General features: G+C 44.5%; 1 protein-coding gene across 1 annotated transcript in view; it reads left to right on the forward strand.

Moving 5' to 3' along the window:
* The first annotated feature begins 2,153 nt into the window (after positions 1 to 2,153).
* Positions 2,154 to 15,689, forward strand: part of LOC120232338 (collagen alpha-1(XXII) chain) — a 334,176-nt gene continuing 320,640 nt past the window's right edge. Inside the window, exon 1 of the mRNA XM_039232993.1 lies at positions 2,154 to 2,233. Coding sequence (XP_039088924.1) covers positions 2,154 to 2,233 — 80 coding nt within the window. The remainder of the gene's footprint in view (positions 2,234 to 15,689) is intronic.

Here is a 15,689-nt window from a genome sequence, read left to right on the forward strand (position 1 = left end):
CCCCCTCCCCTCCTCTGGCTCCCCCTCCCCTCTTCTCCTCTCCTCTCTTCCTCCCTTCCCCCCCTTACCCCAGCCCTCCTCTCCCTTCTCCCTTCCTCTACTCCACCTTTGCCCCCCTTCCCATCCGCCTTCTCTCCCTTACTCTCCCCTTCCTCCTCCTCTCTCTTACCCCCTCCTCCCTCCCTCCCCCTCCTCTTCCCTATCCTTACTTTTCCCCCTTCCAGCCTCCCCCTTCCCTCCTCTGTTCTGTTTCAGAGCGCACCAGGCTCCTTAGTCAACGTGGATCCTTTTCTGTAATTTTAAGGGCCAAAATTCCCTCTATCTTGTAAGACCCACTTCCCTTTGGACCCAAGAGTGTCAGGGAATATAATAATAGTAGTAATAATAATAATAATTAATATCCAGTGTATGCACATGAACCACTGTGTGTGCAACACTATACTTTTCAAAGAACGGTCACCTCTTTCTCCCATTAAACCACGGGTCACAGATCACGTCCCCCACTGTCCCTTCCTTTCTCCCACTTCTTTCCATCCTGTCCTCTCTCCTCTGATCTTTGTCCCCTTTCCTCTCTTTCTTTTTGCTCTCCCTTTGCAGAATAGCACTGTAGGGGCAGATATAGGACAAGGGAATGAGAGAACTTCCCTTCTCCTAAGACCTTCCTGTTCCCTCAAGTCAAAGAGGGAATGACCTTGAGAAACGGCAGCCTGTGGTCATCGCCAGTGGTCACCCAGGAAGCAAACTCTCTGCCTCAGCCACAGTGAAGAGCAAAAAGTTACTGGGGTGCCAGGATATACCCCCACACCCTAAGTCAGACCCCGACCTCCAGAATGTAGCACCCGTGCATATTATAGAAAACCTTATTTTTCCCGCAAACTACCTTTTAAGGTTATGAATGTAACAGGATGCCCTGGCTTAGATTAGGTTCTAAAATTTTGAAGGTAGGAAACTGTCCTTTAAAAGATGTAAGTAATTTCTATATCCTAAGAGTAGACAGAATTAAACATTTTTAGGGCAGACTAAACTTTGTTCTAGAAAATCTAGTACATGGTAGCTTACATGTAGAGAATTTCTTATCCTCGCGTCTTGGGAAAAAAATTTCAATTCATCAAAGCAACCCAAATGAGTCCCCTAAGACAGAATGAGAAAGGACGTGTTCAGCTTAGTTATGGGAATTAATTGGATGTAGTAATTGGATGTAGAAGAATTTCTACAGACTTTGTTGCTTCAATTGGAGAAAGGCCATGTTTCCCTGCATGGGGTTGGGCTGTCAGAGTCCTTACTTCATGTTCTTATAGAGTCGGATAGCTTCTCACAAAAGCAATTGTGAGGTGAGACCTTGAGAGCCCCAGAAAAAAAAAATCAAAGATAATTAAGATTCACCTCATGCTGGAGAAGGAAGTAGGCAAGTCAACACAGCAAGGCTGTGGAGTAGTACTTCCAGCCGAGTACTAGAGCAGTGACTCAGTTGGTGTCTAAAGTCATAAATCAAGCATTTTTAATTTTTAATTATGCATCATATCTAACCTTAAACCTAACCCAACGAACTCAGTGCTCATAACTACCCGGCCCCGAACAATCTTCCCAGCTTGCTTTCCCACCTCAGCCATAATATGTTTGAAATTGCCCCAGTTAGGACCATGACCCCTCAACAGTAGTATATTTCCTATTGGATCTGCTGGGAATTACCATCTTCCTATTCCGATTTGTCTTGATCATTCAAAGTGTTTGTTAAATGTGCATCTATGTGAAGTTTCTTCAGACTCATCTGCTCTATAGGATGCATACTTCTTCTGTCTCCACATGTCACATGCTTCAGTTAAAGCTCACCACATTGTGGAAAACAGCACAGCACAGAATGAGGTAGGTGAGCAAAGTGGTTATTAGAACCCACTGTAGAGCCAAAGTGCTCACATTAGAATCTAGATCTCACAACTGGCTAGCAAAGTGATTTTAGGCAATTTGCTTAATCTCTTTAAACCTCAATTATGTCTTCATAAACATGCAGGTAATAGCTGTTCTATGAGTTGTGAGGACTAAATGCAGCAAAGCATGTAAATACCTGGCACAGAAACTGTGCTCAATACCTATCCACTATCAGTGTCACCGTCACCACCATCATCACCACCACTAACACGATGATCATCCCCATAATGGTCGTCATCCCCACTGACATCATCATCATCATCATCATCAAGATCAACATCACTATTGTTATCATCTGTGCTCACAGGTTTGTTTCGTTCTTCGATTTAGGAACTCCTTGAAGGCAGGCTTTTGTTTCATTCTTTATATCTGTAGCAATAACAGAAGATGTCCAGCCCTACAGACAGAAAAGCCATCTGATCTGGGGCGAATGCAGAACTATTATAATTTCGCCCCATTTTACAGAGGAGGAAATTGAGGCTCAGTGGGTGAACTGACTTCCCTGAGGCCCCCAAGTTACCTATAGCAGAGCTGGGGCGAGTATGCGGCTCTTCTTAGGGTTCCATGGTTCCCCTTCAGGCAGTGGCTTAAGAAAACAATGGGAAGTAAGAAAGCCTGGAATCCGAAAGCTTCCAGGAAGAAAAATTTTGACAACTGGGTTTCAACCTTTCAGTGAAAGGTTTCATTTTCCAACAGAGAAATGAAATACGCCAACAGACGATGGCCAGACCACACAGAACAGCAGGATTCTATCCTGCCACCTCTGCAGCACCCGGCCAGGAAGCCAAACCACCTCCATGGAAATCCTTCCAGAACAGCCAGGAACTGGCCAACAATTGCCAGCTTCTCTATTTTTTGCCTCTACTTCTAACTGAAGACCAGCCAAACATGCATCTAACCCAGCCACACGGAAGACCCGTTTCTAGTGAACCCGCCAGCTGCCCCTTGCCAACAAAAGCTAATCAGGGCACATGAAGCTCTCCCCCTCCTCCGCCTGCCTGTGAGTTTCTGCCAAAGAGAAGTGGTAATGGCCGAATCTTTTGCTGTAGCAAGTTCCAGATAGGTAGCCTCTGTTTGTTCTCCTTTGGGTGGCCTTTGTGATTTTTTGCCACATATTTGAGATGAGTAACACGTTACAGGGTCAAACTAAGAAGACATCAGAAGACTAATGTGAGAAATAATGTAACTGAAATGGCAGAGTTTACCTAAGGAAACGAATTATCTCCTCCACACCCAGACTGTTACTCCCAGGGCTCAGCCACTCCAGCCAAAGTCACCACAAAGATGCTCCTTGCCTCCTTGGGGCTATACTAGGTGGTGAAGGAAAACCTGTATCAATTCACTCGATAAATACAATAAATACGTGTTGTTTTGTATGGCAGCAACCAGCTACACGTGAGTGTAGACACTTGAAATGTTGCTAGGAGGAAGCTGTGATATACACACCAGTTTAACGACTTAATTTTAAAAGTGTAACATATTTCATTAATAATTTTATATTAGTTACATGTTTTAAAAGTTTTAATATATCAAAATTAATTTCACCTCTTTAAAAATATTTAATGTGGCTACAAGAAAATCAAAAATTACTCCGTGGCTCACATTAAATTTCTATCAAACAAGATGATCTAGGCCACAGGGAGTGTAAATTCTTTAAACATTTTTTTACATTTATTTATTTTTGAGAGACAGAGGCAGAGCGTGAGTGGGGGAGGGGCAGAGAGAGAGGAAGACACAGAATCTGAAGCAGCTCCAGGCTCTGAGTTGTCAGCACAGAGCCCGACGTGGGGCTCCAACCCATAAACTATGAGTTCATGACCTGAGCCAAAGTCAAATGCTTAACCACCTGAGCCACCCAGGTGTTCCCAGTGAGTGTAAATTCTAAACCTCTCAACTGGCCATCCACACTCACCATTCTGTGGGGTGAAGGAACTGGGGAAAGATCCCACCTGTTCAATTTCTAAATACTCCATGTTCTCCGGACTTGAAACAGATTTCAGGACCCCAACCTTGGCTTATACGGGTGGTTCTCAAAGATTTGTTCCGGGACCAGCAACATCAACATCTCCCAGGAATATTTCAGAATTGCAAAGGCTCGGACCCCAGGCTACTGAATCTGCAAGCCTGTGAGCCTGTCTTCCAAGTGAGTGTAATTCCGGCAGAAAGGCTGCATCTCAGATGCCCTGGGGCAGGCATTGATTTCACCTGGCCATTAGTAACCACCCTTTACCCTCTACCTCCACTAACAAAGCCTTTTATGAGTCTCAGGTGGTGAGGACCTCAGTCTGGGGGAGGCATCTCTCCCACCTCATGGGATGGGCCATCATGAGTTTAGGCTGATCTTGGCAATACTATTCTTCCTCATCTGATACTGACTTCTCTCACCTTGCTTTGAAGCTAAAACTAACGGTAGCCCGATGGCTGGGTTCTGCTCAGGGGAGGACAAGGCAGCCTCTGATGTCTGTGCTGTGATGGCACTTTCTCTTTGATGAACGCAATCCCCCCTCCTTTTTTTGTCTGTACCTCTTATTTCCTTCTTGAGAAGCTTTTACATGAAGACAGCTGCTCTAAGCAGCCATGGGCTCCTTAAATGTCAAAGAAAAGGCCAAGTAGACAACAGAGGCTGACCCGGGACCGTGGAGCAGCCCGGGTTCTGTAACACAGCTGGCACTGCCCATCTGTGTCCTTCTGCTGGGTAAGGTAATGACACGTCCTTTTCCTGAGGCCCCTGTTACTAAGATATTCTGTTACTGGCGGCTGAGCACATCCGAAGTTATATAAACCTCAGGCCTTCCACGTCGATTGAAATTCTAACCACCTGTCAAGCCCACGCCAATTTCACACTTTAGCTTTCTGTGAGACCGCTCCATGGCTCTGTCACTGACAGTGTTGCATTTCACCAGAGCCTGGGATCCCAGAGAACAGAGACCGTTAAAGAATAGATGCCTTCCTCCCCGCCCCGTACCCTCACCTACTTCGTTTGTGCCCCAGAAACCAGCTCACTGCAAGCAACCCCTTCCCCATAGGACTTAGATAAGACTCTCGATGCCCCTATGTATCTGTGACAAACCCCAACCCTCCAAGCCCCCATTGCCCCCCTCGTAAGTAATGACCTGAGATGCATGTCCCCAACTGATCATAAGAATAAGATGCTTTTCAGCCAAACTTTACTGAAGTTTCTCTCCTTCCCCGGAACCTGAATTTGGCCCACCCTTGGCCTGAGCCTACCTTAAGACCCTGTTGAGATAGCCTGCCCTCAGAGAAAAATGTCTCCATGCTGGTTCTTTCTAGACTCCTTCGCTTCTCCCTAAAAAAGAAAAGCTCTTTTTGTCTAATCCTTGAGAATCTCGCAGATTTCAGGGTTTATCCATATTGTAACACTTCCCTCCCCCGCCTTGCAAAAATCCTTGAGAATAGCCTCTCCTTACCTAAATTTGGATTGTTATGTGTTTTTTTAAATTTGAGGCTACCATCACCCCCCCCCACACACACACACACTGCCACAGTGAGCCTCTCAGATGGCCCCGTGGCCCCCACTTCCCAGTACGCACAGCTGTGTATAATCCCCCATCTTGAGCACTGGCTGGCCGTAGCAATGCACTTCCGGTGAACAGAACACAGCAGATTCTGGGGTGTCCGAGACGAGGTTGTAAAAGGACTGCAGCCGCCATTTGGGGTGCTCTCGCTCAGTCTCTCCCATTCCTCAGTTGTTGAGAGCCAGCTCCCAAGCCGTGAGGACACGCAAGTCCACGTGGCAAGTAACTCAAGTCTACTGCCCACAGCCACGTGATAAACGTGGAATGGACCCCCCCCACACACACACACACCTGTCAGACCCTGAGGTATGGCAGCCACGGAGTTGAGAACTACTTTCTGAGAGACCCTGAGCCAGAACCCCCCCAACAAAGCCACCCCCGGGCACCCAGCCCTCAGAGACAGTGGGCGGCTGCTTCTTCTTCTCTTCCTCAGAGACAAAGCAGACTGTAACTCCCTTAGTCTCTGCCATTTGGGGCCTGATGTGCCTCTATTCTTTTAGGAAATGCCGTTTTTGATTAAACTTTAGTTATTGTTAAATATTTTTATATGTTGATCTCTAGCCTCCTAAAAACACTTGTACATTTTAACTTCAAACTGAATACCTTTCTCCAAACTTCGTAGTCATTGGTTTTCATTTACTTTGATTTTTAAACCTAAGTTATAGCGCACAGTATCCTAAATACGCTCATTTAAAATATGTTTATATTGCTTCACAGAAATAATTTAATGGGGGTGGGCAATTTCTGTATACGTTACTGATTTTTCTGGCCTCTTCGGCGATCATTTGTTTATTGTTTGTTTTTTCAAAGTTTATTTCTATTTATCTTGAGAGAGAGGGGAGAGAGAGAGAGAGCGCGCAAGTGGGGGAGGAGCAGAGAGAGAGAGAGATGGAGAATCCCAAGCAGGCTCCGCGCTGTCAGCACAGAGCCCGAGGCAGCGGCTCAAACCCATGTATGGTGAGATCATGACCTGAGCTGAAATCAAGAGTCAGATGCTTAACTGACTGAGCCACCCAGGTGCCCCTAGTTGTTTCTTTTTTATTGGGAAGATTGCTTTGCAAAACAGGAGATCATTTTGATCCAGCGTAGCACATTCTACGTAACTTCACAATACCTGTGTTTTACTCTTCTAAAAAGTCAACAAAAATCGATTTGTCCTGTTTGCTGGAATATGTTCCTATTAGTTGTTTTTTGCTTGTCAAGGCGTATTTAAGTGCTTGATCTAGTGTGCCATTTTCAGTGCTGTTTGTCTTAATAATAGCCATGCTTTGTAGATTATAGATACATTTCCTCTCATTTGATACTTGGACTAACCCCCCCCCCCCCCCCCCCGGAGGAAAATACGAAAGCATTTTTATTACCCCCTGTTTACAGAGGAGGGAACAGGGGCCCAAAGCAATTAAGTAACATATATCAGGTCCTGTAAGAGGCCGGGAAGAGGAAGGATGCAGGCACTTCTGCAAACGCTGCATCCTGTCCACTGAGCCCTCCTCAGGGGTTTTCACACAAGCACCCTGGGAAACTGAGTCCTGCACATTCTTGTTCCTTCACTGGGTTTTAAATCTGATTTTCTGGCTCATTTTGGGCGGGGGAATTTCTCCAGCGCTGTCTCTCCTTCTTCCTTCTCCACCTTTGTTCTGTCCCCTTGCCCTTGAACTCCAGTTGAGGTCAGGCCCCCTGAGGGGCCCCCAGCCTTTCTCTGTAGGGTGTGCATAGCACAGGTCCTTGCCTTGGCCAAGCTGTTGCCCCTTCTGTGTGCTTCTCCCCTCCCTCTTCCTTATTAGACCCCCACATGTGTAAGGAAGATACAAGCTTGGAAAATAAGCTGGCAGCACTTCTATTCAGCTGAATTCCCTGAGCACCGGGGGAGTGTGTACAGGAGTTGAACTTGTCTTTCAAAGATGCTTTTGGTGCCCCAGGTGGCATTTCCTGTGACCCTCTCCTGTCAGCCACACCTGTAGACACTTGTGAATAGCAACCCATCTACAGCACTTGCTTTGAGTCTTTTCGTTGTTTGCCTTCGGGCCTTCTCTGAAGCCACGGGAATTCGCTCAGTGTCTGTTCAAAAGTGCTGTCAGGAGGTGTCTGTCACTTGTCTTTTCATCATTGATTTCTCAGTGTTCTTTTGTATTGCCAATTTAAGACTTTTATCAGGTATGCATTGCAAGAATTTTTTTACCAGTCTGTACCTTACCTATTCATTTGCTTAAAGATATCTTTTTTTTTTTAAATGTTTGTTTATTTTTCAGAGAGTGTGAGAAAGGGAGGGGCAGAGAGAGAGGGCAGACAGAGGATCTTAAGCAGGCCCTGCCCTGACAGTGAAGAGCCCCACACGGGGCTTGAACTTGCGAACTACAAGATCACCACCTGAGTGAAAGTTGGAAGCTCAACCAACTGAGCCATGCGGGCGCCCTTAAAGATGTCTTTTGATGATCATATTGAAACAATTTGTTGGGCCCCAATGTTTCTTTTTATTTTCTGTTAGGATTAGTACTTTGGTGTCTTAAGAATTCTTTGCCTACATGGATATGTATCCTTTTACAAGCTTTATGGCACTAGCTTTTAAATTTTAGTCTATTATTCATTTCAAATTTCAAATTTACACTAAGTAAATTAGGGTGTCTATATGATTGAAATAGAGATTTTTAATCGAGGTTTTTAATTTGGATCCCCAATTTTTCATCAAGTTGACCTTCTATTTATCAGTTCTACTTTTCTTTTTTAGATTCTCAACGGACAGAATGGGAAAAGATATTTATAAATGACATCAGATCAAGGACTAGTATCCAAAATCTGTATAATTTTTTTTGCTCCATCTCCTTTTAAAAATTATTTTATTTGTTTGTTTATTTGTTTATTATCGTATTTGAGAGAGAGTGCACAGGTGGGGGGAGGGGCAGAGAGAAAGGGAGATAGAATCCCAGGCAGGTTTCATGCTCAGTGCCCAGCCCAAGATGGGGCTCAAACTCAACTTTGGGATCATGACCTGAGCTGAAATCAAGTCAGTTGCTCAACCGACTGAACCACCCAGCTGCCCCTAGATTCCTTAGATTTTTCTATTTCTCTAATCATGTCATCAAGAATTCAGAAAGTTTGCATTCCTCCCTTGTAATATGTGTGTCTTCTTCCCACTCCCTACCTATCGTGCGAAGACTTCCACCTCAATGTTGTTTATACGTGATGAGAGTGGATGTCTTAGCCTAGCACCCAGCACTAGGAGGGAAGCGGTCAGTATTTTACAATTAAGTATGATAATAGCTGTAGATTTCTGTAGATGCCCATTATCAGATTGAGTATGATACCTTCTATTTCTGTTGAAAGTGAATTCTTATCATGAAGAGTTATTAAGTTATATCAAATATTTTTTACTCTTCCATTAAAATGGTCCTATTATTTCTTTTCTTTTTTTTATTGAGATAGAATTGATTGATACTCTTTATTTGGTGAATTACATTCGGTGATTCTCAAATGCTGAATACACCTTACCTTCCTGAGATCAGCCTCACCTGGTCACACCGAGAGAGCTCTCTATGATTTATAGCTTGGCCACCAGCTTTTCCAGTCTCTGTTCTACCACTCTGCTTTTGGAGAGATCCATCTCCATCCTGCTTCTCTGCCTCCAAGCTTTAGCCACTTGCTACCCATGCTCAGTGAAGGCCTCCTGTGTCTGGGGGTAATCTCTCTCACTCTCCTGCTCTGCCTCCATCCAAAAACAAGCATTCACACTTGAGAAAGTCTCTATCCAACTTGGAAGGTCCCTCTTATCTCTCCTACCTGCCTTCAGCATACTACCATATGCACTTGGTGATGGCCCTGTGAAAACATGGTGGCAGGTGGCTACAGCTCATTTCGTAATGGGACACTGAGGAATTTCAGCCCATCATAGGAGCTCACACATGGCCATTAAATGCCTATCAAAGTGTGTGCTGATTCCATACTTTGGCGATTATTCATCATGCTGCTATAAACATTGGGGTGCATGTGCCCCTTCGAATCAGCATTTTTTGTATCCTTTGGATAAATTCATAGTAGTGCAATTGCTGGGTCATAGAGTAGCTCTATTTTTAATTTTTTGAGGAATCTCCACACTGTTTTCTAGAGTGGCTTCACCAGTTTGCATTCCCACCAACAATACAAAAGAGTTTCAGTTTTTCCATATCCTCGCCAACATCTATTGTTTACTGAGTTGTTTATTTTAGCCATTTTCATGGGTATCTCATTGTAGTTTTGATTTATATTTCCCTGACAATGAGTGATGCTGAGCATCTTTTCATGTGTCTATTAGCCATCTGGATGTCTTCATTGGAAAAGCATCTATTCATGTCTTCTGCCCATTTCTTTACTGGATTATATGGTGTTTTCGGTGTTGAGTTTGATAAGTTCTTTACATTGGATACTAACTCTTTATCGTTAGTCGTTTGCAAATATCTTCTGATATGTCGTTTGCAAATATCTTCTCCCATTCTGTCAGTTGCCATATAGTTTTGTTGATTGTTTCCTTCGCTGTACAGAGTCTCTTCATTTTGATGAGGTCCCAATAGTTCGTTTTTGCTTTTATCTCCCTTGCATCCAGAGACATGTCAAGTAAGAAGTTGCTGTGGCCGAGGTCAAAACAGGTTGCTTCCTGTTTTCTCCTATAGGATTTTGATGGTTTCTTGTCTCACATCTAGGTCTTTCAAATGTCCATCAACTGATGAATGGCTAAAGAAAATGCCATACACGTACAATGGAATATTATTAGGTGATCAAAAGAATGAAATCTGGCCATTTTGTAACAACATGAATGGAACTAGAGTGTACTGTGGTAAGTGAAATGAATCAAGCAGAGAAAGAGAAATATGATTTCACTCATATGTGAAATTTAAGAAACAAAACACATAAACATGAGGAGGGGAAGGAAAAATAAGATAAAAAGAGAGAAGGAGGCAAACCTTAAGAGACTCTTAGATACAGAGAACAAACTGAGGGTTGCTGGAGGGGAGGTGGGGGGTTTGGGTTAAATGGGGGATGGGCATTAAGGAGGGCACTTGTTGGGATGAGCACTGGGTATCACATGTAAGTGATGAATAACTGAGTTCTGCTCCAGAAATACTACACTGTATGCTAAGTAACTTGAATTTAAATTTTTTTTAAAAAATGTGTTTTCATGCCTCCCTGCCACCTTCTGTGTCACATTCACTCTTCCTTCTGGCCTGCCCCCCACTTTCCCTTCCTGGGATGAAACCGGAAAGAGTTCTCCCCTTCTAGCATTTTATTTCATTCTGCCCATGTAGATCTGTGACTTTTAAAACAGTTATGATCATTTCGTTTATTCAGCTTATTCTTGGTCTTGGGGGAGTGGTGGGGACAGTCTCTTGAGAATTTCTACATCCTAACTGAAAGGAATGATCACATCCTTATCTTCTTTTTCACTTTCCTTAAATTCAGAAATAGTCAGTCCCTGTAACCAGTACCTGAGAACGGTTAATCTCAGTTATACTTGACATATGTAGAAAATGAAGAGTCTGGATTTGTCATGCAGAACTTGTCTTATTGACTCATCAACAGGAGCATGGATTAGTAGAAATGACTAGAGACTTACAAATCTGTAAGACACACACCCCCTCATATTTTAAAGTATAGAAAACTGGCTCAGAGGGCACAGAGGCCAGCCCAAGGTTAGTTACAGAGTCAGGACTCTGACTTACCATGCATTTATCTTTCCACTTTTGAAGTGCCTGCTTCTTGGAGCCATGGTTCTCCCCCCAATAAAATAAAGGGGTTGGATCAGATTAAAGACTGGTCCCTCTCAGCACCGCACAGTGATTCTATTTTTTCCTTTCATTGTGCCTGCTGGAGATTTCAAGAAAGTCAAGGACATGATCCACATTACATCATTGGAGGACCTTTTCTATTTATGCGTACAGGTTTGTCAGACCATGTCTGGATCGCAATTCCGGGAGAAAGAATAGCTTGCTGTTAAAAAAGAATTAATAACCACAATGAAACATTCTTTAAATTTATTCTCACCAAGTCCAAATGTACTCATGCAAAATATTTATTAGCATCCAGCATAATAAAAACACCACAATTTCCGTGTTCTTCCGTTCCCAGAGATGACCACCATTAAGAGTTTATACTTTGCACAACTTGTATGGGCTCATGTCTGTGTCTTTATCCCTCCCACAGGTGGTTATTGATTTCCTACTGTGTGTTAGAATACTCTGTCAGGTGTCAGAGTGCAGCAATGATAAAGTGGACTCTCATGGACTTTACATGCTAAAGATGGAGGCAGATAAGAAGTAAACAGATGCGTAACCGTGGCCCACAAGTAGAGAAGCCAGACTGACTGGGAAGAGGGCTTCCCTGTAGAAGATGATGGGAACACGTCTCTCATGCTGATCTCTCTGAGATCCAAAAGCACAAAAGAATCAGACATTCCGATGTATGAGGTTAGAGTGAGCTGGGGAGAAAATGCAAAGGCCCAGAAAAGGATGGAGCTTTGTGCAATGGGCCTCGAGGGGCGTGGCTGGGGTGTGCAATGAGGGGGGAGTAGGATGAGATGCAGTGGAGAGCCAGCTTCCACACCACACAGAGCCTCAGCCTGGGAACATAGCTAATAGGCTGAGGGCAGTGAACAGTTGCTGGGAGGTTTTAAGCATAGACTTCAGAGTCTAATTCATAATTTAAAATTGGATAAATACAGTCAAGCATATATAATGCATGCTTATATTAAAATAGATATATATTTGTACATATATACACATTTTTGTTGAGGATGTAGCCCATTGTTTTAGAAGGATGGGATTTTGCTGTGTATCCTCTCTGACCTATGTCCCAAACATCTTCACTTATTAGCATGTAGAGGTCACAGGCAGTTCTTTCCAACAGCATTGCACAGATTTAAATAGTTTCTTCTTTGGAAAGGGGACATTATGATGAAGAGACAGACATATCACCCCGGCAGCCAGGGTGCCTGGGCTCCCAACTTGCTTCTTCAGTGAACTCTCTGTCTCATCATAGATGAGTCCCTTCGTCTCTCTGAGCCTCTGTCTCCACAGCTTAGAGTCCTTTGGCTTTGATGTCCTGCAACTTTAAGAAAAATCTGACAAGCAAGACTATCGTGGGGGAAAAAATTCTGCTCTGACCGCTCCTGAGCTCAGAAATGCTGCCAAGTCTTTTTCCCAGCAGACAAAATGGAAACAATTAATGTAATGAGAATACTGATCTCAGAGACGGCATCTTCAACTAAATAAGGAGAATAACTAAATAATACTCTAGTTATAGATTCAAAGTAGCAAGGAGGTAATTTGGTCCAACTCCCATTTAAGAATCTGATGATCCTCAACATCGCCACCTAGTGGTCACCTGGCTTGATGTCCTGTGGAGGAAGCTCTCCCCTGGGAGGGTCAAGATCATTAAAGAAGATTCTACCACATTAAAGAAAATTCTTCTAGGTGCTTCTACACCGATCACTTCTGATGGGGACTTCTGAGACTGTAATGCCTGCACTGGGGTGTTCATTTTCTTTACAATGTGACCCCTGCAACTGAGACCCAACAGCGTGGCCGTGAGAGGGCCCTTCCTGGGGGCAGTGAGGCTCAGGCTGGTGAGGCAGGTGGTGCTCGCTGGTGAAAGGGGTGATGGCGACTAGCTGAAACAGATTCCATCTTTGAGGAATTCAGCATGGGGGTATAAACAGACCCATAGTGCAGGGGCAACGGTAGAGATACCCTCCCAGGATGGTGTGTTTGCCCTCCCAATACCCAGTCACCTTGCCATTGAGATGTGGGGTGAGTTTGCAGTCCCTCCCTAAGCTCTAAGGGTGTTTAAGCTAGAAAGATCAATTCCATCCTCCTCACTGTGTTGAACAGCCTAAGCCAATAGATGTCCGGTATTCTCCTTGCCACAGGGAGTGGCTTGTGAACTCACGATTTGGCAGGGAATTCTGAGAAGCTGGCTTCTACTTATGGTTTGAAAATAAAGGCTTGAAACTGGACCTTCTGCCAGTGTCTCCCCACTGAGAGAAAAGGCAGTTTGAGAAGGAAGCAGATGTGCAGAGGTGGGCGGACCGGGAAGGCTTGCAGAGACACAGGGTGGGTCTGTGTAGCCGTCCTAGATCCTACTCTCCTATCATCTAAGCTGGTTTGGTTCCAGATTTCTGTTACTTATGAGAGAAAGGGGTGTGTCCTCTGAAAGACACAACGGTAGGGTGCACGTGCTCTATTGCTGTCAGAACCCAGCAACCCGGAGCTCTCTCTGCCTGTGCCTTGATGATCTGGGCCAGACCTTCGAGCTAACTCAGATCCTGAGCATCCTGGGCCCTGGGATTGTGCATGTCTTCCACCCCCCTACTTGGGTTTGTTCCACAACCTCTTATGGTCGCCTTATTTCACAACACACATCTGATCATACCCCCATCCTTATTCCTGCTTAAAACCTTTTATTTGGGTTTTCAGTGATTCTAAGATACAGAACAAAATTTCTCCTCTGATCTGTAAAGGCCTAGGAGAGGCTCACTCTCAGGTCTTCTTGGCCTATATTACTTCCTTGTAGAAGCTAAATGCTCTGGTCCACCCCCTAGTTCTTAATACAACCGTCACCTATCACCAGCTCCTGGAGGGAAAGAGTCATATCCTTCCAGTAGGCATGTTTGGTGAGCCGATGAGTGTAGACACCAGATCTGCTCATGTTCACCATTTTTTTCAGTTCCCGGCACAGAAAAGTGGGCAGGATATGAATGAATGAATGAATGAATGAATGCATGATTTTCTACCATTAGCTGAAGAGCTCAGTTCTTGCCAAACTGACTCTACAATTAACCCTTCCAAGCCAGCCAGCCAGCCAATGATATGCAACCCCGAGAAAAAGAACCTTAAGCAGGCTCCACACATAGTCCGAGCCCAACTCGGGGCTTGATCTCACAAACTGCAAGATCATGACCTGAGCCTAATCCAAGAGTTAGATGCTTAACTGACTGAGCCACCCAGGTATCCTGGGAAACCTTTTGAATCCGATTTCATGGTTCTCGGGGTTACCTGGGTGGTTCACCAGGATACCTGGGTGGTTCACCAGGATACCTGGGTGGCTCAGTCAGTTAAGCATCTAACTCTTGGATTAGGCTCAGGTCTTGATCTTGCAGTTTGTGAGATCAAGCCCCGAGTTGGGCTTGTGCTATGTGTGGAGCCTGCTTAAGGTTCTCTCTCCCTCTCACTCTGCCCTTCTCCCACTATTGCATGTGCATGAGTGCATGCTCTCTCTCTCTCTCTCTCAAAGATAAAATACAAGAAAATAAAACGAAAGGTTTTCTAGATGTTGCATGCTATCAGAGAGTATGAGAAGGGTATAAGAACAGGGTCCTCTACTCATTGATGCCTTGGGAAATGGTAAATTATAAAATTATTTTTATCTGTTCTACCAGATTTAGGGAGAGACCGTAGCTCACCCACTCCCCTAGAGTTTAAGAAACAAGTCTAATTGATTTCGGGGGCAGGGAGTGGCTTTTATAAAATGCATTGCCAAGCCCTTGAGGTACATATATGAATAATTTTACATATTGCTTTGTTTTGAAGCAACAGCATCTACTGTTCTTCCCAAAGTGGCTCTCACAACCCAACGGATGAAGGTCAGACTGAGATGCAGATTGGATTAATGGTACTGTCCTTCAACTGTGCACTTGAAACCCCAAGTTTGATCCCTGTCTCCACCACTTGAGAGCATAGGTTCTCAAAACCTGAACATGTGTTAGAAGTCCACTTGCCTTCCTCCTCATCTTTTGTGGATAAAAAGTGGGGGAATCAGATGACTCTTCAGCTCAGCATTTGGTTGGCATCCTTTCCAGATCATAGTGGGAAGCGTGGTGGAACAGAGCTCAGACCTGATGCCACGCCAGCATGGAACCCTGACTCCACCTTGTGCTAGGGTGTGGCCTGAGACCTTGTGCTTAAACTCCAAACCTGCTTCCTGATCTTTAAAACAGGGAATCTCCAGTGTTGTGGACACTAACTACAATGAAGAAAAAGCAGCGAGCAGAGCACTACTCGGTATACAGCAAGTGTTCAATTACCCTGCACTACTTACTAGTTTTGCCCACGAGCTCAAAATCCACCTCAATGTCTTGTTACCCAGCTCCAAAATCCCAGATCCCACTCTATTGAGAAGGCTGGAAGACCCACAGGAGGTGATAGCCAAAGACGGGGGAGCTGGGCATATCCATGTCTGCATCAGAGGGCCGGTGGGTAGGACTTG

This window comes from Hyaena hyaena, unplaced genomic scaffold, assembly GCF_003009895.1.
Source record: "Hyaena hyaena isolate Hyena2069 unplaced genomic scaffold, ASM300989v1 scaffold_69, whole genome shotgun sequence".
Lineage (NCBI taxonomy): Eukaryota > Metazoa > Chordata > Mammalia > Carnivora > Hyaenidae > Hyaena > Hyaena hyaena.